The sequence below is a fragment of the Opisthocomus hoazin genome, chromosome 1 (assembly GCF_030867145.1).
Source record: "Opisthocomus hoazin isolate bOpiHoa1 chromosome 1, bOpiHoa1.hap1, whole genome shotgun sequence".
NCBI lineage: Eukaryota > Metazoa > Chordata > Aves > Opisthocomiformes > Opisthocomidae > Opisthocomus > Opisthocomus hoazin.
In genome coordinates, this window is record NC_134414.1 from 113,198,619 (window position 1) to 113,225,078 (window position 26,460).

A 26,460-nucleotide genomic window follows, 5' to 3' on the forward strand; every position below is an offset into this window, starting at 1 on the left:
ATTTGGCAAAGGGCTGCAGTTGTCAATAAAATCTTCTAAGTGACTCAAGGTTACTGTGTCAAATAACACACTTCAGCTAGTGTAGAACTTGAAATTAACATGGAGAAGATGCTTTTTCAGAGCCCCTTCCTTGTCTGCATTTAAAGACAGGTTCCAAACAGCTTTCAAACTGGATGTTATGAAATCGAAATACCAAAGTATCACATTTGCATCACATATTTCTACCTGTAGACAGAATAAATGTGAAGATTCAGAGAAATCATGCTTCTTTCAAAGCTAATGTGAATATCTGCTGTGCCACACAGGCATGACCTCAAAATGTATATCTACTCCACCACTATCAAAAATGAATGAATGAAACAGGTTAAAAATATAAACAAGGGATACTGAATGCCAGGGGTAAAATAAAAATGTTCCCACATTTTAGTCTGAAGGCATGAGAAAGATACAAGTAGATGGTAGAAATTTCAGTAATATATTACTTTTAATTACACATTAACATCAGAGGCCACAGCTGGAATTTGGCTACAGTTGTTCACATGACAGACTTGGATTAAAATTTGAGATGAAGAAGAAACTGGTTAGTTCAAATAAGCTACAGGTAGAGGAAAGAACAAGAGAAGGTAAGAGCTGAAAATAAAAACTGTAGCATAGAAGAACACAGGCAATTGGTGTATAAACTGAGTAAAGCATTTCTGTCTTAGTATATGAAGTAAATATTATGTGAAAGTCAAAATTATTTATAAGGATTTTGACTAGTAAAACAACCATCATTAGGAGTCATTTCTCATAGTTATTCTGGTTACTATGGCCACACGGAAAGCTGAGACCTGTAAAACCAACAGAGTATGTCACTACTGCAAGCATATTCTTGTCTATACTTCTTTGGTCTAAGCAACTATATATATGTGATTACTTTTTAGATTTAATCAATAAAGTCAAAATATGAGCAGATACAGAGCTACTAGAAAGGCTTAGGTGAATGACTCGGGGTGGGGGCGGTGGGTGACACCTGTATGCTATTGATAAATTCTACTGCATCTATTGGCATCTTGGAACACTGAAAAAAAACATGCAAATATCTGAAAATAAAGGTGAGTTTTGAATTATACCTGTTAACGGTTGGCAAATAAGCCCAGGTTATCACTATTCCATTAAAGAACAACATCATCCACATTTGGAGGAAAGAAGTACTGTATCTCTGTGATATATTTGCGAAAATATGTAACAGGATTCAGGAACCTAGGATATAGGAGAAGTGTTATGAGTTAATTCCTCCAGAGAGATTTGGTGTAGTTAGCAGCAGCTGTTTCATCAAAACAGACATTTTAGAAACTATGAAAAATAATAAGTATTTGTAGTAATTTAGCAACCTAATAAGAAACTCAACAGTTAAAATAAAGCTTTTTTGAAATATAAAAATCACATGTACAGAGATCTTTAAAAATAATCTCCTGTGTTGTTGTATTTTTCTCCCTAAAAAGCTGTTATTTCTAATTAATTACAGAAAAGAAACCAGTAAAAAACCCCCTGCTCTTATCTTGAAAGCAAGGAAAACTCCAGTTAAGAAAGTCTATTCAAATTAATTTTTTCTGCTTATTAATTTAGATGATGTTTTGCAAAATGTCTATGGGCTAAAAAAGGAAAAAAAAATATTTGGTACGTTACAAGAAGCTTTAAAAACATGTTCTGTTTGTACTACCCAGCCCAGCTCATCAGATACTTGTAAATTGTTGGCAAACACTTCATTTCAGAGCAAGATATGTTAGCACAAACTATTAATCTGATATCTTTGAACAATAAATAGATGTTCTTTATATTGTACCCCTGAACAATTCAAAAGACAAAAGGGAAAACAGTCATCAAATAAACTATTCATTAGTAATTAGTCACCAAGTTCTAAGAGTAGAGGGTCTATATATATGTCTATATCTAGTTTATAAGTGCACTGAAATTTTGAAAGTGTCTCTGGAAACTCGTGAAATTAAAAGATGAGTTTACATATTTTACAAATTGGTGGGGAACTTTAAGCCACATAGCTGAAGTCACTTGGCCTAGGGTTACTTAAATACATGTATATTTCCCTTATAACACAGGCTCTATTCTGGTATTTTTCTTTCTGGAAGTTAACATTGGCTAAATTATCCTGCTAAAAAAAAATGGAGACGGAGAGCAAGACACACAAAAGCTCGTTTCTGCATTCTTTTATTTCAGTGAAATTTGAATATGCCATTGGGAAAATGGGATAGAAGAGCTAGACTGTGAATAATATTTGCACTGAATTTCAGACTATATATTAAATATTCTGGAATTATCTTAAACCAAACCTAGAGAGGAAAACTTCACTATTAAGGTGCTGTACAATCACAAAGTTTCATTTAATCTTCCCCATACTGCAGATTAAAATTTATAAAAGTTCATTAGTAGCCAGCAAAGTCTTAGAGTGTGCCAAATTATTGCTGTGTGACCTCTGTGATGTGACTGCTGGTCGGGACTTTAAGTGAGAGCAAAGAGAAAAACTATATAATTGTGTATGTGTAGACATAGACATACATATATGTACATCCAGGCACACACATGCATGTGTGTGTATATATATATATATGTATACGCACACATAGTTTCTCAAGTCTTTCTTCCTGATGAACTACTGCTCAGCTGAGCGAAAAAAAGACCTAACATCAGGGTATATGGTCAGTACTGACTGCCTGGTGATATGGTCAGCACTGACTGCCTGCTGGAGCAAGTGCACAGTAGGACAAATAATGCTAAACAAAGCAGGAATCAACAAAAATTTTCAAACCAAAAAGGAAAAGAATAGGTTATGCAAGTAAAACATTAAACGTAAGCCAATTTCAAAATTATTTAAATGGAAGTGTTCACACAACAAATTTGGAATCTAGAAATTTTAATTGACAATACAGTCCCGGCAACATGTACTATGATTTAATAACATTACTGGATTTCTCTCCATGCAATTCTTGGAGAATTCATTTTCTTCCAGTAGATCAAAACCACTTAATAGAAAAATCATCCTCCTTCACATATGATAAAACACTTAATTGTCTTTATGGATCTCTCTACCTATAGAGAAAACAGTTTGATGCTTCTGAATTCAAGCTGTATTTTTTTTTTTTAATTGTTTTTCTCTCCCTACTTGTGTTTTATCAGATATCCACTTTAGGATTTCATGGAGTGCCAATAGACATATACAGATTTAAAAAAAAAAAATTATTAAATTCTATTTTTTCCCCTTGGAGACCAGGGGTTCCAGTTTTTTATGGACCTAGTACAATTATATGGTTGCCATCAACATGATTAAAATATGAGAAAATCTAATTAGAAAGTGAAGCCTGATCATCTCATCTTTAAAAAAATGTATGGAAGCATTTCTGTACAGTTGAGTTTGCACTGAATTTTAGAGATGATTGACTTTGAAAATATTATTTTTCTAGAAGTATGCAAAGATGAAGTAATTTTCAGAGAGAGTGCTACCTGGAAAATAGAATATTTATGCCGTGACGGTAAAAAAATACTATAAAGTCCCTGTAGATTATCCTGCTATTCTCTTGTCCACCTTTATGAATCAGGATCCATGCCATCTTACCTAAGGGTCCCACCAGAAAGTCAGACTGGTCAGTGAGCACAGGCACTTGGCATGTGTTTATATAACAAATAAATATGTCTTCATAAGTATATATACAATAAAGATTTCTCCAGAATGGAAATGTTCCTGGAAATATTTAAAGCATTAAGCTTTAGGCTGCCCACTAAGAACTTGCTCTTCGGAAAATAAGTATCCTGACGACATCTGAGTATATGAGTTCACAGCTCCTCCTCACAATGGCAGCACTGATTTACACTCCTGCCTCTTCCCCTAACAGTACCCTTGCCTGCTCCTTCCTTGTACCTCTCTGCAGTACCTTATCACCGTGGGGGAGCCATGCAGGCAGTCTTTTTACCCCTTACCTTTCTTCATGAGGGGAAGAACTAAAAAGGGCTGTTCAGAGAGAAGATGGAACTTAGTTTTATAACATGTGAAAAAGATTCATAGAAACATACCCAGAAACTGCACACCCAAAAGTACACAGAAATGCCCTTCCATGTTCAAATTTTTTAGTTCAGTTGACTTAGTATCTGCAGACTTAATTAATTCCAAAGACATACATATAAACATAGAAGTATAAATGACTTTAGCACGCAGTTTCTTTTGCAGTTGGAAAGAGACTTGAACTTCATCTGGATAATGAACAGAATCAAGTCACAGCAATTATTTACTCTTATTTCTTCTGTACCACAGTTTGTATTACAACAAATACAAAATATTAGTTATTCATACAGAAGAAAATAGAGAGGTGCCGTTGTTTAACCTCTTCTGGCAACTAAACACCAGACAGCCACTTGTTCATTCTCCCGCAGTGGGATGGGGAGAGAATCAGAATGGTAAAAGTGAGAAAACACACAGGTTGAGATAACAGTAGTTTAATAGGCAAAGAAAACACTGCACAAGCAAGCAAAGCAAAATAAGGAATTCATTCACTACTTCCCACCGGCAGGCAGGTGTTCAGCCATCTGCAGGAGAGCAGGGCTCCATCAAGCATAACAGTTACTTGGGAAGACAAATGCCACCACTCTGAATGATCCCTCCTTCCTTCTTCTTTCCCCAGCTGGTTATTGCTGAGTATGACGTCATATGGTGTGGGATATCCCTTTGGTCAGTTGGGGTCAGCTGTCCCAGATGTGTCTCCTCCCAGCTTCTTGTGCACCCCCAACCCACCCACTGGTGGGGTGAGAAGTAGAAAAGGCCTTGACTCTGTATAAGCACTGCTCAGCAATAATGAAAACATTCCTGTGTTATCAAAATGTTTTCAGTACAAATCCAAAACATAGCCCCATGCTAGCTACTGTCAAGAAAATTCCTTGTATCCCAGACAAAGCCAGCACAAGAGGGTCCAATGCCTCCTATCCAACGTAAAAAAAAATACATTGTTTAGGTTTCTGGTTTAGATTATATTAGTAAGATGTCCTATATTTCATATGTGGTTGTCAATAAAGTCCTACTATCTTAGCAAGATTATTAATTATGGAACAGCACAACAATAAACAGAATTTAAAATATTTTTTATGTTAACAGACACAAAAACTATATTAGCAATACTTTCTTAAACATAAATAGGAGTAAATAAGCAAAACAAAACACTGACTAAGAAAAAAATGGGGTCTAATTATAACTCTTATACAGTTATCAGTCATTGTATTAGCGCTACTTCATTAGTCCTAAAAAGAACTGGTATGATTTGATGGAGTATCAGCTTCCACCTCCCTAAACTCTCCATTAAATTAACAGTAACTTTGTAATCAGCTCAGTTCAGCATTTACTGTCACACCGTTATATGTGTCAATTTTACAATGCTGAAGCTTTGATTCAGCAGTTGACCTCGTTTCAGCAAAGAATATACATCTAAATGTAATAAATGTGGATGATTGTCCTGAACTATCAGTCAATGTTTGAATTGCATGCAGAATCAGACACTAGTATTAACCATTGAATGTTGATGTATGCCTCTGAAAACATCAGGGTCATACTGCTGATTCAATCACCTTACAAAGTATCTTTATATTCAGGTTCATTGACTCATTCTGAATGCTTCCTAAGTCAGCAGCAGAGTGTGGGTGTGCCTGTTAAAAAAAATACTTTAGTAAATGGAAGAGAAGGGTCAGTCAATTCAGTTTAAAACCAGCAGTAATAATGGTTATGCTCTCCCCATAAATTCAGACAGGATTGCTTTTCTTCAAATCTAAGACAAATAAATCTATTTTTGTCACTAGTTGTGAAATTCCACAGGATTTGTGTTTACTTGATCATAGACCAGATCTCAGGGAATGGCTGGGCTGCCCCTGACCTGAGTGGGGCTGAGCTGGGTTTACCAGATGCCTGATGGACAAATGCCCACTGCTCAGCCTGAGTTCCAGCTCTGTGAGTGCCACCAGAGAGGGGGTTGACTGCCCCAGGCAGTCCCTGCCAGACAAACGGACTCCAGGGCTTTTGGAGGGTTTTGGGCAGCTTTCACCCCTTCCATGGGACCAGGGGAAAGGGAGCAAGTGGGATGTGAAAACAATTAAAAAGAAATCCAAGTGTACCCCAGCAGTGAGGAGGAAGGGATCATGAAGATCACATTCATCCTGGCAAAGACACTTACTGTGAGAGTGGCTGTGACAGCCCCCACCTCTTGTCTTGGAGAAGGCTCAAACACTTGACCGTCAGACCCAGAGACGGAGTATTGGATGGGTAAGCATAACACCAAAAATTTATCTTATTTAACAATTTTAATGCCATTATTATTAATGAGGATTTTCTGTACTAATTTGGACTGTATTTGTATTGCTGGACAATAACAACTGTCATAATGTGATCAGGTCTTATGATTTCTTGTTAGGTTAGCAATAAATCCTTGCTTCTCCCTTTCTTGCATATGATGCATTCTTTCTTGTCTATGATAATAACTTGTAACTATGCACATCTTGGTTTATCTTCTTGAACTATAGTGTGATAGCTCAAATGAACTGCATGTCCTGTTGTGTTAAATTCTGCACATGGACATCAGAAGAGCTGAAATTTCAAAGTTGCAATCTTAATAGATACAGTAGGCAAGGGACAGGATAAGACACTAAGAAAACAAAAAACTGTGTTGTACTTAGTAAAATGAGGAAAAAAGAGATTAAATGAACTGCTTTATAACAAAAAAAAAAAAAAAAAAAAAGAAATATGCAATAAAATAGAATTAAAAGTTGTAAGTCCTTATCCAGATCTTGGATAAGCCTGTCTTGTCACCTCCAGTCTCGCAGCAGTGAGGAATAAAAAAATTATTCAGAATTCTTGTGGTTTAACATGGTAGAGTCAACATGTGACTGGCTGAGAAGCTAGTTTGATGCTTTCTCTCCTGTATCTTTTAATCCTTATTAAACATAACATATTATTAACTGACCTTTTCAAATATAAGGCCAGTTTAAGAAGTTTGTGCTCCATCACCATCATAACTAGCTTTTCATACATGACAGCTTGTCAGCTATGGAAAACTCAAATTATGTTCTCTGCAACAGAGAATCAAAAGGACTAAATTAGGTACGAATTTTTCTGTAGAGGAGCAGAAGGCCTTTATTAAGACTTGCAAATGTGTGACCCTTTTGAGGCAGTCAGCTGGATATAGATTGACTTGGGTGGGACTGTATCAGCACACACCAGCAGCTTGATCATCTGCTTGGGGCACAAAACAGAGCACTCTACCATGCACATTTAGGTATCCTTTCAGTGGCTGACATCACAAATGAGGGCTGAGGAAAGCATTGCCTTGACACCGGCCTAGAACAAACATCTGGGACACAGGATTCACAGCACTCCAGCTTTAAATATGCCCAATGAAAAGAAGAAAATGCATCTTAAACACCCAGAACATTGGGAAGTGGCTGTTTCAGTCTCAGACTGTGCTATTCTGAGCAGTGCAGTCTTTTCAGAGGCTAGGTCCTTCCTGCTCAGATGTGGTATCACAGGATGGCATGAAGGTATTAACAACCACCCTCCCTGCAAGATGACTGAGTGCAAAGAGCTTACCTTATTACTCTCCAGGGTTCCTGCAGCATCTGTCCTGAAGGAATGGGTGAGAAGAGAGGGAATTCTTGTTGATTACATTGTAGCCCATGGGTTCAGAGCTGGAGATGGTCAGTCGTGCTCCCAACTAAACTCAAGGGTTAGGGAAAGTAGCTGGGGCTCCCCTACTCTCTGTCTAGAGTCCTCTTATCCATACAAAGAGAGATGGATCTAATGTCAGTGGCATCTCATCATCCTGTGTTCACTAACATAAGAAATCACATACCAAGTGAACAGATCCTGACATAGGCTAATGCTGGGTTACAGAAGAGGAGGTTGTTTTCTGACTGGAAAAAGAGAAAAAAACCCACCCCAAAACTTTTCTTATGGAACAATTCTTTTTTCAGCAGCTCACTATCCAGCTTCTGCCTTCGTACTCCTTTTTTTTCCTGCTCCATTTTTTACATAACAGAGTATGCACGTAACAGAAATTGTTTTGTATCTCTAGCTAACATTTTGTATACACTGCATTTCTATTTAAGTGACTGGGAATGTCATTAGGATAATAACTAACTAGGCAGTGAAAACTTTTCTTCTCCCTCTATTCAGCCTCTCATGCTGCTGCACAAGTGGAGGATGTTAATTATCTTTAACAAAAGGTAGAAATCATTCTAGCAAATATTAAAAAAACTAAATGGGTTTAAATTAGCATACTATGTTAACTCTTGCTTACTAGTAAATTTATTTTAGCTTAGCAAATATAGCACACTTAGCTCAAAATACAGGAACATAGAAATCTCAGGCAAGAGCTGCACTGAGAGGTAGACCTATTTATAAGCCATAAATGACCATAAAGCACCAACTGTGGGGTACATAGCATGTCATCTTCTGCACACAGCTTTGTTCCTATCAATGCAAGAGGAACCTCAGAGAGACTGCAATTTAAGGAATGGGTTATACCTGTATAAAGACAGATCTACTGAAGTTAAGTGTAAGTTATAAGAGAAAACATGTATGGTGAATAAATAGTGAACATTGTCCATGATCCTTTCTGTGCCTGTAGAGTAAGGCATAAGAGAAAGAAAACCTACTACCAGACTCCTTAAATGTAGATTGAATTTGGATCCATTAGAAAAGTGAAGCTTTGATAAAATTACTACTAGTTGTTAAACACACTGAAGCAATTTGCTTCCCCTCACTGTCTGTGTATTCCACAGAATATTTAACACAGTCTTTCTAAATTTGTTTTTAATTGTAGGTGGTAAAATCTGTGATGGCTATTTAACAATGCTAGGGACTGACTTACCTCAATTCACTTATGTCATGTTGGGTCTTATAACAACCTGTCTGGGATTTTGCATATTCCTGTTTTCATTCTCATGCAACACTGGAAATCTTAGCACAGATGGTTCATCTTTACAATACTGTAATTAAATGCGTATTCTCTCAGATATTTTGGCAGTTCTGGATGATCTGAGAAGGTTGGCTCGCAAAAGAAGTCAAGCTGGTACAATATTGTGATGAAAAGGAAGTAATTATGATGTTTATTTCTGAAATATTTTGTAGCGAGTAATGAATCTCTCTTAATTCATAGACAAGTAAAGATTTTTCTCACTGAAGAAACTGAACTGTTAAGAAAAAAATCCAAAAAAAACAATTCATATATGTCTGTATCTAACAAGCAGAAAACCTTTGCTGTCTCTTCATGCTATGACAGAGTAATATATAGTGGACCATAAAAACACAGAAGAGAAGCTGTGCCTAGAGACTATGAATAGGTAGTCTACATTCATCCCAACTGAGATCTAATAAAACCTTAAATTATACTGCTATTATATTTAAAGCTTAACCAAAATAACCTATGAAATACAGTTATCTGGTGTATCTTCATTTACAAGCCAAAGTTTCTTTAAAGGTAATTATCATTCCTTGCAGTTCTAAATGCAGTGTGATGTGATGGCAGCTTGTGTACTAGTGCAGTGGCACAAAGGCAGCAAGAAGAGACTGTAACTCTCATTGCAAGTTTTGACTATATTCTACTATATTCCTCACTAGCACATGCTAGCACCCACCCATGAGATTGACAATCTCTTGTTAACAGACTCCTAGTAAGAGGCAAATAAACAGTGACTAATTTGGTTATAAAGAAGACACAGGACAGAAATCAATTTAATGTGAGCTAGAACTAATTTTTAGAGAGTATTTTGCATTACTAAATACACTGGGTATTTTCTAAACACCCTACGTTACAAGGAGGCAGCAAGTTCCATTACTACCTTAACAACATTACCTGCGGCAATGCTTTCAGGGTATTGGGAGATATTGACAGTCTATTTCTAGAAAATCAGCCTGATTTGAACTCACTTGAAGCGATATGAGTGAGGGTTAACAAAAGAGTGTACGAACAATCAAAGGTCCACATATTAGCCATTTTTTAAATAGGGAGCTGTTATTTTACTATAAAGAGATTTTTAATACACAAGCATTACATAGTCACTCTGTAAGAAGGTCTAGCAAGAGCTAAGTAAATGGAAATCAATTTAAAAATAAATTAACCCTATTCCAATAGATAAGTTTGTTCCTATATAATTGGTATGTCAAATTAAATCATTTAACCCCGCTATTATGGCTTCCTGCAATCACAGTAGCAGCTCACTGTGTACAAGAGGCCTAATCCATATTATTAGAGAAACTCAAAATAGCTTTCAGCTAGCTCACACGGTCACTGCTGACTAACCACAATATAGCACAGTTCCACCCAGACAAAATTAATTGCAAATAGGGTATGGGAGACTCTCCACCTACCTACAGTGAGGCACTGTGCCCATACCCTTAGATAACCAATATATGTACTTATTGTCATCTTAAACTGGTTCCATAAAAATTAAAATTGAGTAAACACTTACAAAATCTGGCAGCCCACCATCACGTCCTCTGCCAGTCCACCCAAATAAAAGGGCACATGTGTCTGAGGCAGCAGTTGCTAAGAAAAGCACAAGTACCACCAAAACCTTCTAATGATGCATACACTCTATTTTCCAGCACTCTGCTAAGATCTGATGACTCGTTCAGCTAAATGACTGAAGTAAAACATACAAATTCAAACACAACCTTCCTGCCTGACACATTTTTGAAGTTGAAGCCATGGAGCTGTTAGGACCACAAATATGGTAAGAACTGCAAGTCACGCAATAGGGTCATGAATGAATAGGTCCATGGACAGTCCAAGGCCCCAAGAAAGGGCCTGTGCACAGAGAGAGGAAGAAAGAAGAAGCAGTGTGCTTCCCATGTTTGTCTTTTGTATGATTCAAGTTTGACAGAGAGAAACTTATCTAGTGGAATAAATATCCAATTACAAAAATTGTGCTTAATCCATTTCTAAGGCTACTCTAAAAAACATCCATAAAAGGCAAGACACAGGGAACATAATTTATCTGAACTCTGCAAAAATTCCACCTCAGGCAGGGCTTTGCAGCACACCTAGATGCTACATGGTTGTTGGTAAAATTAGAGAAATAGAGCCCGAGAGGAAGGAAATTAATTGCTTGTAGAAATAAGAAAATGTTTCAGTGATAGTTCCCTGTTTAGCAATATAGGAAAAGGCCCATATTATGCAGGTCAAAATCCTGAAGAAATATTTAGAAGAAAATCAAAACAAACAAAACCTGAAGCAGACAAAGGAAAACCCCACCAAAACCGAACTGCACAAAGAACAGCTTGATTTAGTACAATTTGTCACTTCTGCCTTTCAATGGCTTTGCAGTTAATCAAGGCTGAAGAAGGAAAAGGAGAGAACTCAAGGTTTACCCTTCTCTGCTTCTTTTCTGAAATTTGTTTTTAATAAATCATGCTGCAGGCTTGTAAGTTTTCACCAGCATACCATGGTAAGGCAGGACCAGGACTTCACTGAGAATTTGAGACAGCTATCATCAATGTGCACACTCAGGAAGACCAAAACAGCTGAGGAGGAAATACAGTCACCGTATGAAAGCCTCTTGTTCCCACTCAAAATTAGGAATAGAGTGACAAGATATCTCCAGAAAGTTATGAAGAATTAGGGTAAACTTCTCCTAATTGTTAACTGGGGTTATCAGTGAAAAGTATAAGATCAGGAAGTCTACACATTCCCCCCAAATAACCATCTACATAGACATCTGCCCACCTCTCCAACACTGCAGCAGAACAAGCTAAGGTTTCCTATGGTAGCCATCTAACATTTCTCTCTTCTCCAGGTCAGCGTAATAGATCTCTCTCTATCACTTGATTTTTATTGTTTAAAAAAATCCCTGTGTTCGGCCAGAAAATTTTTTTTTTGGTTTCACTTACACTTCCACTCTCCTTCATTCTTATTTCTCTCACTAACCTTCTAATACATCTTTTACCTAACTCTACTCTATTTTACTGAAGTCTTTCTGCTAATTCCCTCACTCTTACCATTCCTCTTCAGAATAAAACGTGACTAAAAATTATTAAACCTACAATTCTTGCCCCTAGTACAGATTTCCTGTTGATTTATTATGTCAGCTTTCCCTCCTCCCCTCAACCCCCCGCTTTCTCTTTTTTGACTCTTGAATTTTTGTAACTGTAATACTGTTTCCACACTACCTCAACCTGCTCAAGGCTTTTAGATACTCCAGCAATACAAGCTGCAGTATCCAAACAACAAAGATTGATGTTTACAAAAAGTTTGCCTGTTACAGTCCCTCTACCAATAACTCCTTCTCTTAGAAACAAGAGAGAAAGCTGTAACAACACCTAAACATACTCACCTCTGAGAAAAGCAAATTTGCAAGCACCAGCCATTTGCAAAATGGTTATACCCTGCCTGCATTTATTTAACCTCATTTAAGTTATAGTGCTCCCTTCAAAAAAGCCTAATAAGAAAAAAAATCCTAGAAGAGGTTAATTCTGCAGTTACAGATAGTAAGAATGTTCTCAAGAAAGATTTTTTGGGGAAATACTGCTACTAAGTTAGTGTTTCCTTTGTTGTCTGTTACGTTACTTAAGTATTTATAGGTAAATTTGTGTGGTCTGGTATAGGGAAGAAATAGTCTATTTTATCAACAATAAAGTAATTCATGGTTGTTCTTTCACACAGAAGTGACTTGCAGCACTTCAGAGCAATATGTCTCGACAGACAGCATAATCTGTCAAGACAGCATAGGTTTTTGAAGCTAAGTGTAAATATTCAGTTTCTCAGAATTTGATAAAGAATTCAGAATTCTTTGGGGTAAAGTTAACAATATCACAATTATTGATAATAGGTCTGCTTTGTCTAGCTTGACACTCGAACGTCATACAGAGAACACATCCTCTGCCCAGGGTATGGCTATTGCCTTCATGCTCAGATACTGGTAACAACTCCAGTACTGAATGTGTGATCAGTAATATTTGTATTGCAAGAACCAAATGCTGTGATACATTAAAACACCAGCATACTAACACTTCCTGAAGCGGCAGCAAAAAGATTTTGCTGCCACAAGACCCAACAAAACCCACTTTTAATCTAAGCTTTCAACCTTGCAAACAGTTTACGCTTATTCTTATACTTATTGCAAGTAGTCTCACTGAAATCAGTAAGATAAATGGGTCCATAAATCTTTAGCGTCAAATAGACATAGAGAGGAAAAGAAACATTATTCTTTCCTGGAAATTGATTTGCTCAATCCAAGCAACCAGGGCCCAAAACGGAAATTGGATCCTCTGACCCCTAATCCAGTGCTTCAGGATTTCTCTCTCTTCTCCTCTCCCATTTAAGACAAATTGCAAACCACAAGGAGCTTACCTCCCAAGGATCTCATACAAAATACAACAAAATCAGTCCGCAAAGAGTATGATTAGTTTACTTGTAGCACTATACTTTTCTCAGCTGAGAAACATGCTTAACCTGAATTACATGAATGTTCAACATCTTATTAGATTAACATGTTGGCAATGGACACTTACCCAATTCCCATCTCCCAGACTCATTTTTCTTTTTTTCTAAATCTCTAACCCAAGCATGAGAATATATAAACTTCTTATCTCTCTGTGAATTTTCTCTCTGACTCTCCAGGTCCTGACAGCCCTGAATGCCCTTGCCCATGCCTGGAGCTCCTGACACACTGCCCACAACCCAGGACACCAGGGCCAAGAGCCCCTTCCCTAGCAGCATGTTAGGTGGGCCTGTCCTCATCTCAGCTGCACCCACAGACCCGGTTGATCCTGACTTCCTGGCTCAACTTTGGCCCTGCATCACCCCTATGGGCTCACTGGGGCTGCCCCAGCTTCCCCCCTGCTCCCAGGCTGGTGGTAGTGGGAGGGGCCCTGGGTGCCAAACCCTCCCAGACCCCACATGGGTCCCCCGGAGCCCCAGTGCCAGGGAGATGCCAGACCTTATGGCACCTTGACACGGGCTATCTTTCAATAGCATCAGAGAAATCGAATCCTTAGTTGCTTTGGTGTTTTAGTTTGATTTTTTTTTTTTACTTAGTGGAGTTAGCAGTAAATTCATCTGTAAATTAAGAGTGGCTTTAAATACTTGTATGCTTCTGCTTTACCACTTCTCTCTCATGCCCATATCCAGCAGATATGAAATTCTGGAGTGATGCTGGAATCAAACTCCCAGGAAATAATCACTTTCCTTTGTCAAAAATTCAGTATGTTCAGGTCCCCATCCTTCAGTATAAGACAAAAATATGGATCCTTCAGATGGCCATAGGCTCTTTCACCTTAAGGAGTTGCCTTGGTGAAGAATAGAAGCAACAGTGCACATAAAGTGATACTATAGCTGTGTATTATATCACCAGAGCATGCAAGTGGTGTTTATTTGTTTTCCTTTACTCACAGAAGCGAAAATAATATTTCACAGAGTAAATGCCTTGTATTTATCAAAAGACACTGCTCTCTAATGCATATATACTTTACAGACAGAAGGACAGAAGAAAAACGCTGCAGCCAGGCATGTCATGAATACCAAGAAGGGCAGAACCATTACTCCGGTGCAACAATTAACACTTGCATCCTGTTAGGGAATGTTCTGATAAACAAACTATATTTGTAAGATCATTCTTATGTAGGAAATGCTTATGTTTGGAGAGATGGTTAAAACTTCATTAGTGATTTATTAAACACTTACTAAAAACAAAATAAGTGTAAATTAAGCTTAGTGTCATACTTAAATATCTGTAAAAATCCTTTATGCAGCAAAAAAGATGAAACTATTTTTCAGGAAGATTAAAAAAAGCAATGGAAAATGTCCATAGTCGGTACCAATATGAAGCATTGTCCATTCTGTTGCTCAAAATGCAGAATGAACCACATCTGGCAGGAGGGTGATCAGTTCAGGAATGAATTTCTAGAATACATTCAGGCACTCTGATGATACGGTGAACAAAAAAGTTTTGAATTGAAAAGTTTTTTCTACTAAGCAAGTACCATCTTTTAGGACTAAACTAGTGATAGTGAAGGATAAATCAGCAAGTTTGCAGATGACCCCAAACTGAGTGGTGCAGTCAACATGCCTGATGGAAGGGAAGCCATCAGAGGGACCTGGACAAGCTTGAGAAGTGGGCCCATGTGAGCCTCATAAGGTTCAACAAGGCCAAGTGCAGGGTCCTGAACCTGGGTCGGGGCAACCCCTGGTATCAATACAGGCTGGGGGATGAATGGAATCATAGAATCATTAAGGTTGGAAAAGACCTCTAAGATCACCAAGTCCAGCTGTCAACCCAACACCACCATGCCTGGTAAACCATGTCCCACAGTGCCATTATCTACACATTTTTCGAACACCTCCAGGGATGAGGACTCCACCACTTCCCTGGGCAGCCTGCTCCAAAGCCTGTCCACTCTTTCAGTAAAGAAACTTTTCCTAATACACAATCTGAAACTCCCCTGATGCAACTTGAGGCCATTGCCTCTTGTCCTATCGCTAGTTACCTGGGAGAAGAGACCAATACCCACCTCACTACAACCTTCTTTCAGGTAGGTGTAGAGAGTGATAAAGTCTCCCCTCAGCCTCCTCTTCTCCACACTAAACAAGCCCAGTTCCCTCAGCCGCTCCTTGTAAGACTTGTTCTCTAGACCCTTCACAAGTCTCTTTGCCCTTCTATGGAAACACTGCTGCACCTCAATGTCCTTCTTGTACTGAGGGGTGCACAACTGAGCACAGTACTCGAGGTGCGGCCTCAACAGTGCCGAGGATATATAAGATATATAGCGGTAACGCTGAATTTTAAAAAGCTTAGTCTGTTTCTGAACATGTCATAAATTATCCTTGCATTGTCAGTAATTTGCAATAGTTGTATTTACTGCTCACCTGTAAATTAAAGGGGGACCTATCTTGTAGAGTGTACTGAACTGATCGGTTCTCAAGACATCTGAACTAAATTTATGCATCATTTTATGTAGTCTGGCTTTTCCTGACCAAGACACATGACTATATGAAAAACATACAGTGACGCACTGATGTTAACAGGATGCTGAACCAGTTCCCTTGGGCTCAGTTTTTCAATACAAGGAGACCTTTTTGCTAATTGCTGATGCTACCACTGACATTTAAGGAAGCACACGCCTGAGATGTCTGCAGGGTCAGAGCTTAAGAATCTGTGGAATGAAGAAGATACATCTGTGAAGACTTCATTGGGTGAAACATTTTTTTTTTGCTACGTACAGCCCCTCTGTTCTTTGTCTGGTGTTGTTTGTTAGAGCTTAGGTGGCACTCAGAAAGCTGATGCTTAGGCACGAATACACAATCTAGTAAGTTTCCACAGCAATTCAGTCTCTTAAGAGGCTTCATTTTCTTTGTGGCAAAATGGAGATCATAGATGTTCCTCTGCCATTCCAGGGAAGTGGCTGATCTGTGTTGTCTGGGGTATATTTCACTCATCCTCCATCTTAGTGGAATACAAACCAGCACTGCAGTAAAAGCCCATTTCATTGCAGACTGCCCAAACTGTTATCATAGTTCCTAGTGGCGCTAACACAGTTACAAGACTTTTGGAAGGCTCAGAGTTTGGCAAAACAAGCTACCTTCTGCTGATACTATCTTTTGCTGGCATATACTAAATATTTTTAAACTGTTACACTTGCATTCTTTGGAATAAAAGATCATCTTTCAACACTAACATCTAAGGAGATGATCATAATGGGCCTCAAGCTCAGCTGGAGACTCAGGATGCTACAATAGTAGTTTTTAATAGCAGTGATGTATTTTGACAGAAAAGAGAGTGATAAATTGCAGGGCTGCTTGAGCTTTATTCAGTACTTCTGTAACGGGGGGAAAAATAATTGATATGTTTCTTTTTGGCAATAAGACTCCTAATGAATTAGACGTCTTGACAGAAAGACACTTAGCAAAAATAAATGTAACTACAACACTTCATTAAAGTAAAAGTATCTTTACTATTAATATACAAATGGTGAAGAGTGACAAATTGAAATACTTTAAGCCATACTTTCAATGTCTTTCATAAATACAAAACCAGCATCTGCGATATTACTTCTTTTTACAGTATAGAGATATATATATACACAGCATTTCATAGGGACATAAGATTTTGAAACAATAAACAAACTAGCTCCAGTGGTAGCTAACTTATCAATATATAATTTAGGTTGTATATGTCGCAAGTGGACTGTTGACAACATGTGGAAAAACAAAAACAATATATGGTATGCTTTAGCTTATACTGTACACAGCATACAAATACATACTGAGTGCTCATTGTAGCAGGAAAGCTTTGTTTTTAAATCCTTGTCTAAGTAAGTGGCTCAAAATTCTTAGTGAGAACTCTACACCATGAGCAAAGAAATTATCTTCTGGGGGTCTGACTGCTTTATATATTTGTCACTGATTCATAGAGACTCTGAGGGTTTGTTTTCCCTTCCCCCAAGCCCACGTTTTAGGTTTAACAATGTAGCTTACTTACACGGTAGAGTTAAAGGATACAGTAGGATTAATGTTCCCCCTCCTCTGGTTTTCACAGCTTGCAGTACTCTGCCTTTTGGCAATGCCCTCCAGCAGCCTCTCTTGTTTCAGTAGCTCCCCATTTCCCTTGTCACTGCTAACAGAGATGCTCCCAGTATCTGAGCCCTGTCTCGGCTCACTCTTTGGCACCTATTCTCTCTGCTAGTCGCTTTCCTGAATTCTGTCAGCATTGCATTTGGTCAACTCGCCTGCTCCCGATCTCACCTGTGACTTAAAAGCTGCCAATACAAATTTGGCAATAAATATTTATTTCATTTCTCTGGGCTAAAAATGGCCAATATTCAAGTTTGAAAGTCAAACATCATGAGGCTCACAACACCTGTTAAGAGGAAAGGTAGACTGGTAAATTAAGATTTCTCAGAACCTGACCCAAAGCCACATTTTAACAGAAAGGCTTCTCTTTGGTTCAGGTTCAAATAAAATGATACAATAACACATTTATATATGTAGTGGAAATACTGAAGATCACTTTAAAGTTAGTGAGTTGTTTCCCTCCACCACTATTTAACTTCTATCAAGTGGATTGGGTACTCCAGGAAATAACATGAAAAAATCTGAAAACAGGGGTGGATTCTTTTTTAGAAAGATTTATTTAACCATGGTAGCTTTGCATAAATCATTATATGTATCTGAAATTAAAAAAAGGGATTTAAGAAGAAACATTACTTCTTAGAATGTTTTCATCTTCCCCTAAAGAAGTAACGCAATTGCAATGAATTTTTTAGAGGGATGTTTTATTTCTTGGCATATAATAATGTATGGGATAAAACTGTGATCAGATATTTTTATCAACGTTTCCTGATCAGTAAAAAATCCTGATAGGAAAACCTCTTCTGTGCAAAATATTAGAAAGAGCCTGGCAGGACATTTAAGTTCGACTTATAACTAGAAGGCTGATTCGCAAAAGCACCTTGAAGAGCTGAGGACATGCAGAGGCTCGCTGAGATGGATGGACGGATGAAACTCAGGCCCCACTGAAGTCAGTTTGTGTCCTAAAGCCCAACAGTCTTGTTGGAGGCCCTTTCATCAGAAGTGAACATCATCCAATAGACACAACAATTACTCTACAAAGATATTACTTCCTATGACAGCTTACACAGAGATGGTGAGACCACAAATGACCGCAAAACAAATAGTCACTGCAGTTTTACTCCAGAGGTAAAATGGCGGGAAGATGCTCCACATCATTTTTCAGATTTGAGAAAACATTTTAATGTTTTAGGTCTAAGTACCCAAATAGGACTCAGGAGACTTTCCATGTGACTCTTCAATTTGACAAATTGGTCAAAACACCCCTATATGCCCCCCATGTGCTCCATCTACATGAATCTTTTCAGTAGTAATACACCCACTATGGCCCTCACTAGAATTGTGATCTCAATAGATTTTTGCAAATTTTGTGTTTAAAATATTTACGTGACTTGAGAATAATATCTCCAGTTTACTTTAGATGAGTATTTGAGCTTATTTAAGCAGAAAAATATGTCATGATAAAGCTTTCAAATATTTTAAACAGGCTTTGTAGACAAATTATTGAAGATTTTTCTTTAATAAAGCAGAGTGGCATGCTATCAAAAGGCACAAATACATTTCCATTATCCGGTCTAGGAAAACAGAAAAACGGCATGATTATTATACTACAGTTTGACGATTGGCACTTAAATAAATAATTAATTACCATCATAAAAAGAAAGCCACTTTTTTGGATGAACATCAACACAGAGGCTGAAGACAGCAGGTGGAATTTACTATACCATGGACTGTTGTCAAACAGCCTTTGTTGATGACTGTCACTGTGTAACTACGTTGTATGTATCTATGAAGAGATAGAAAGTAGGCCCAATCCTGCAAGCTCTATTATGTAAAGTACATCCACTCTTCTGCTCACACTGACCCCACTGATGTCAGTGGGGTGCCATATGAGGGGTGGGTTCAGCCAACAAAATTTCTTGCAAGACTGAGGCCTAAATAAATTAATATTTGTCACATTAGGCATTAGCATTATCAGAATAGTAAATATAACTGCAACCACAAAAAAATCTTAGAAGTCAAAAAAAAAAAAAATAAACAAACAAAACCAGAAAAAACTCTCCAGAGGACATTTGTATACTAAATCATAAAACATTAATTAAAACTTTTGTTACTATTGTGGTAAATCAGAATGCAAGTCTACTAAAAAAATAATAAGCAGCACTAGGTCATTTTACTTAATTTTACGCCTTATTTTTTGTTGAAGAGAGATTGTCACTGCCACATTCTATATCATTAATATTTTCAATGGCTCCCTCCCACCGTCGTCCCTGGAGTATGTTAGTGTAACAATTCAGATTACTTTTACAAATAGTTATATTTTGTCAACTCTTCTGACATTTCATACTAACACTTAAAATTACTTTTAGACAGTAAAAGTGACATTCATACAGATACCTGTTTTTTTTCTTTTTAGTCTAGAATAGGAAAAGAAAATAAAGAAATAATGTTATTCCAGTTCTACACATATCTTACAAATTACTATGCGCTGTCCCTCATCTGGAAATATTTGCAAATATCAGTGTTTTTTAAGCATTCTTTTATAGTTATGGTTTGGCTTTCTCCTGCACAGCATAGAGTCAAAGAACAAGAGACAACTAATTAATCCACAGACCAAAAGGTATGCTTGGAACAGTCCTTCAGTAATTTAGAACTGTTTAATTCTCAGTCCTCACATAGCCCAACTGGCAAGAGACTTAACAGCAGGAAGAAAATAAATACTCCTGGAAACAGCTTTTGATTTGTGATCCAATATAGTGGGAAATGCTTTTCCTTCCAATATTGAAATAATTTTGCAGTACCTTTTACTTGTAAAGAGTAGCACATGCTTATTAATAATAAATGTGCTGACAAGACCTCTTAAATTTTCTAATCCGTTCACATTGTATTTAGAAGCCATATTAGGGACACCTCCCCCTCCTGCCCCCCCCCCCCAAAAAAAAAACCCCAAAAAAACACCAACCAACAACAAACCCAAAACCCCAAACCAAAAAATGCAGTATATAGCTGTCAGGCCATGAAAGTTTTTGAGTAAGTCTCAATAAGAAGTACCAAAATTTGAAATGCATCTGCAGTTTAGCCTAGACACTGTTAGCTGTGCCCACGTTGTATAGGAACCTTGTTGAAATGATCTTGCTGGCTTCAGAAAAAGCACTGTTTGCCTAGCAAAGCTTGACTTACATGAAAATTCATGGCACTACCTAACTTTGTGATGGCATGTAGAAGAGGAAAAGATGTTTCCTACCTTCATTCTGGTAAAAATACTGCATGAGATGATGTGGTCTGCAGATGTTCAAGACACACCAACCACATTATTATCAACCACTGGAATTTTCCAGGTGTCTTCTTTGCATTTTGATAGAGGGAGAAAGCCCAGCTGCAAATACATACTTTGTTGAAAGAATATACGTTCATATATTAAATGAAACAACTGGTTCTCTTAATTATAGGTTAGGGGGCAGTCCTGCTCACTGTGTACTTACTCATAAAGAAACCGGACAGAAATTTAACAGACAGCAGCTATTTGGTAGCACTGTCTGCTCAGTACATGGGAGCGACAGTGAGAGGTCATAAAGGAATATCTTCATCTTTCCTTCACCCAGAAGTAGTGCCTTAGCATTTAAAGAAACTTGTTTGCAGCAGTTTCAAATTATTCTCTTTCCTTACTTTCATCCCACATTACTATCTCCTCTCACCCATACTTTTCACTTTGGTACTGGTTCTGTGGGAACTAGGCCTCTTATCCTAGTCACACCAGTGCTATGCCTTTGTCCTCAGCTACTCGGTTCATTATAAGTATTTCCCAAAGTGAGGACAAGTTGTAAAAAAACCTCTAAAATGACATGGTTTTGAAAAATAAGAAAGATCTATGAATTAAATATAACCTTCTCAGCTCTTTCAAATGTACTCAAGCTTGGGTTAACAAGAAAGGTAACCCGCCATTTTCCTCAAATTTAAGGACACTCCTTTACATTTCACTTTCAGCTTTACTGCACAAAAGCCCACCACTTGGCCGTGACTACAAAATATCAGCTAAGGATTGATGATGTTCTGTGGGAAATTGTGAAGAGCAAAGACTTGAAATATGAGCAAAATTCAGATATAGCATGGAGAGGATTTAATTTTCTAAGTAAAGTTACACTTAAACCTCCGGTATGACTTAGATGTGGAAAATCCACAAGGTACTCTATAATTTGCTCCTGACAAGTAGAATTATTCTATCTAGTTTTCTACACGGTCATTTTTACTTAAATCTGTACATCATGGTTATCAACTTCTTATTTTACCAAAGAACCCAGGTGAAACTGTAGGTGGAGCTGGCTCTACGCTGAAGAGTGTCTTTTTTCCATTTGCTGCAAGTGATTAGCACAGCTGGAATGACTGCTGAGTGTCTGCCAGTGCTGAGGTCTTAAACATTATGCTGACTGGGTTTCTTTTATTCTTTTTAAAGACAACTTAAACTTTTTTTATTATAAACTGAAACAAATACAGTAGTATATGGCACTTTATGCATGCAGCTTGCACTGTAAGATCTGGAGAGACCTGATGTGTTGTTTGTGGTTAGAGGTGCTTTGTAACTCTTCTTCTAAATAGATACACTTTGTCACATAATAAATTATAGTTCTTATTCTGCAGATTTTTCAGATTTATGCCATGGGACTTGGTGTCATCAAAACTACATACTAAAACCATTAACAAAAAAATAGAAAGGAACTGTAGACAGAAACTGTTTCATCGTATGTACACATGTACTAACTATTCCAAGCTTAAATTTCCCAAGAAATTATGGTCAGCTGTAAAGTTTTGGTCGTGGGTTACTTCAATCCAAATGCATTATCCAGACAGCTGTAGTTTATCTTATTACGCTTTGCTATCATCTTCTGTTGACTGGATGATGTCATTAGCAACTTTGATTTCTATGGTTTCTGGATTTAAAGCTTCTTTGCCATTTTCCTCCTTCAGTGGCAGCTTCCTATCAGAAGAAAAGAGGAATCATGGTAACACATAAATAACACATAATCTGAAATTTAAGACTACAACATATATATTGCTTATACAGTTCACAGTGTTTCTAAAAACATAATTTATTGAAAATAACATATAATTATTTTATTATGAGCACTGAATACATTACACTGAATAATGTATAATTATTTTATTATGAGCTTTCAAAGAAATTCATATTAATTCTTTCCATTTCTATAAAGCCAGAAAAAGCAAAATGGCACATGATAAGAACACTGCTGCTGCCCAAAATGTAGTTACTTCAGAGAGACAAAGGAAACAACAGAATGCCAAATAACTTGACCCAAGACAGTACAGAGGTGTGTGTTCCCTAGGATACCGTGAAATACTTACAGTCAACCCTTTTGCTGAATCTAGATTACACTCTTTTTTTACAATTGTTTCTAAATGTAAATCGAATTGTATACGAAAGAAGACATATATCATTGAAGGTTATGTCAAGACATAGGTAAAGGAACTTCTTGTGGCACAAGGAAGTAATGGAAGTTATTTTATTATTTAGAAACTTTTACAATTTATTTTTTGCCAGCTGACACAATCTAGCTGCATTAATAACTTATAGCTCTTTTAAGACTAACTTAGTGAAAACTCTGAAGAGTTTTCTAATCTGTAATTCCAAAAGAGTCCCCACTCTTACTTTACAGGAAAGACAAAACACTGATTTCATTCAAAAAGGAGTTGAAAATCATTGATTCCCTACTGCCAGTGGTTAGCTGTCAAAAAATATAGCTGTCAAAAATATGTATGGTTTACTCTGATGTTCCTGTAATAATGCCTCCTGAGTATAATAGCTGTTAATCGTGCTTTCTGGTTTTCAACTAGGGAATAGTATACATATACCTTTTTTATTCATAATAACTGTTAAATGTTTCAGTAAACTTCTGCTGTGATTGTTTTGATGCCCCAAAGAGCAATATACTGTTCAAAACCCATCTGAAGAATCCCTTAGGAATGTCTTTTAATAACAAGGTTTAAAAACAACAAATAAAACAAAGCAACACCTAAATTCCTAGTCTTACAAAGTTTAGGCTGTCTGAAACAAACTAAGCAAGATGCTGTGTATCTAGAAGTTAAACAAGAAGCACAACCTATATCTGAGAGAAGTCAAAGAGATGGCTAACTTGCTCTATTACAGTAAAACTTGTGGGATATATATCAGCTGTCTGACACTGACTACAGAGGGAGGTCTCTAGTAATTGTCTGTTTCACATGGAGCACCCAAAGGAAGCACATTTCACCCCACAACAGGACACCTGAAAGAATGGAAACAGCAATCTGTGGATTTTTTTGCATATGATGTGAACTTATCAGTTCAGTTATCGTTAGACATTATACTTTTTGCCTATGACAACATTTTTCATATTTCTGAATTTTCCTCTCCATTACTTTCAAATATTAATTCATATTTAATACATCTTAACAAGTTTTTAAAGACAATATAAGGTCAAAGAATGGTGAATGGACTTTTTGATGAGGAAAACTTGTAAAACATTTTATTTGTTTGTAGTTGTTTTGGGTATTTTTTTTCCTTGTTTGCATTGAAAGCAAGGCTAATTTGATCAAACTTTTTGCTTGAACATGGATTTCAGTAATATCTAGTATCCTTCAACAAGGTTCTAGAAAATCTTCCTGTTTCAAATAGTTTGAAATTATTTGTAAAGTGCTCTTAATCCTATTCTCCAAAACCAATTTATTTAAATTTCCACACAGAAGAAAAGTTAGATTTCTACACTGACTTAACAGATTCAGTCATTTTCCTCTTTTAATAACTAAATTAAGTTTAAATGTTCTAATTACACCAATTTTCTTTTACCTAATTTTTCTTTAGCTACATCTATTTGAAACAAATTTGTATTTTTCAGCTGGGCAGACTAATCCTTTCAAATCTTGCAGCATTTTACAATAAAAACTTTTTGGAAAAAGAACAAACAAAAAGACAGAGAACTTTAAAAGGTTCTTTTGCTTTAATCAGATGCTGGCTGTTATCAATCATTAATAATATTGACTTCCTCTATCGCTGCGTGTTGCTAACTAGAATATTTACTTTCCTATTTTATAGGAAAATGGCTCCTAGCCATTTTGATACTGGAATTCACCCAGCTTCATTAATACTAAGAAAAACTCAAGCAATACTAGAAATAGAATAATTTCAGACTAGGAATGTAATTATAGTACCACATTGCATGTGGTATTTTAATCATACTACAGAAATGTCATATGAAATGCACAGTTTAAATTGATTTCCTGCCAGCATTATTAAAACTTGTTGACTTACAGGTAAATGTGGTTTGTGCTCATCTGTCATGCATAGATCCCATACCTGGCTTTGACAAAAATTATCTGAGGTAAGTTAAACGCAGATTGCCAAATAATATGCGGAGTAATATAATGAAAATACTCTATTATTGTCAGAGGAAGTCACCCCTTTATTAATTATTACCCATAAATGCTTAAAGTTCCAAGTATAATTTGGTATTATTCAAAATAATTCAAGTAATTATTAAAAATATTTAATCTAATTTAAACCTAAGGCTTATCTTTTATACCTTTAAGAGGGCCATAATTCGTCAGAATGAGTCCCACCTTGTATGAACACTGCCTGTATGGAATGTCCTTGAAACTTCTCCTTATTGCAAGCTAAGCTCTTCCCTCCAAGATCACTGGTGGTCATTCTCGCCCTGCCCAGTATTTGCCTTTCTGCCTGATAGTACCTGTTGTACACAATGTGGTTTTGTGTTATTCCTGCTGAGAAACTTACTTCTACGCTATTGCATCCTTCTTTCCTTTAGTGGCATCTCACTTGTACTTCATCTTGCTTCTCTGTTTCATCTTTTATGGCCTGTGTCTGAGCAGAGGTCTTTCCATGTTCCCCTAGTAGCAGTGTCCATTCAGATGTCCTGATTGCACGATGGTCTATTCATCTTTGGTTTCCTAAGTGACACTGTCCTGAATCTCAGCTGACCTCTGTCCAGCTGTACCTTGGACTGCTGCCTTTTGCCATTGGTTGAGGGAGAAGAAATTATCAGGAAGGAAACTGTCACCATTATTAATATCTCTTAGCAGTCCTATTCTCCCAAGGACATAATACTCATCAAATTCCCTATCAGTTGTTCCGAAGAATTAGTTATTTTTTTGTGCCACCAGTGACTGATTCTTTCCCCCTCTCCTAATATAATAACATGGTTTTTATTTTAACTTTCTCATATTTCACTCCTGTCAGCTGTTCTAATGACTGGGACAAGCAGGAAGAACTGAACTCAATCTTCCCTGGTATCATGTCCCTTGCTAGATGTATCTAATTCGTATTTTCAAGATCTGGTGCTGCAAATAATCTTGAAGTATGAGAAAGTGTGGCCCCTGGTGCCTTACCCACTACCATATCCAAGGCCTGCTAGACTTGTACAATGTTTGAAACTACATTCCCCTGAGTCCTTAAATAACTGTGGGTTCTCTACAGTGCCCCTCATTACATATTCTAATCTGAAGAGCAAATATATCACTAGTCATTCAAGAAATTCCATAATTATTTAATTAACATACATTTGAAGCCTTCAGGTACATGTTCTTTAAAGAAGCACATGCTTAATGTGCAGTTACTTAACACCCACCACCCTCATCCCCCCGTCTACTACAAGTGCCAAGGACAGCCAATAGCCCAGGCTTCTTTCTTATTAAAGGTTCTGGCTTTTGCAGTTCTAGATAATGGCAAGGAAGGCAATCCTGTTTTATTTCCAGAAAGAGAAAAAGACTGTTTTATAAGAACATCCTCTCCTTTTAAAAAACAAGAGTGATTCCATCAAATAATCAACAGGTGAGTTTCTATATTTACTACGAAATGTCTTCATAGCCC

At 37.1% G+C, this 26,460-nt stretch overlaps 1 protein-coding gene across 1 annotated transcript in view; it reads right to left on the reverse strand.

Moving 5' to 3' along the window:
* Window positions 1–19,085: 19,085 nt before the first annotated feature.
* The window catches only part of NCAM2 (neural cell adhesion molecule 2), a 348,076-nt gene continuing 340,701 nt past the window's right edge, over window positions 19,086–26,460 (reverse strand). The window contains exon 18 of the mRNA XM_075433489.1: window positions 19,086–22,557. Within this exon, the coding sequence (XP_075289604.1) occupies window positions 22,446–22,557 (112 nt within the window). The 3' untranslated portion in view covers window positions 19,086–22,445. The remainder of the gene's footprint in view (window positions 22,558–26,460) is intronic.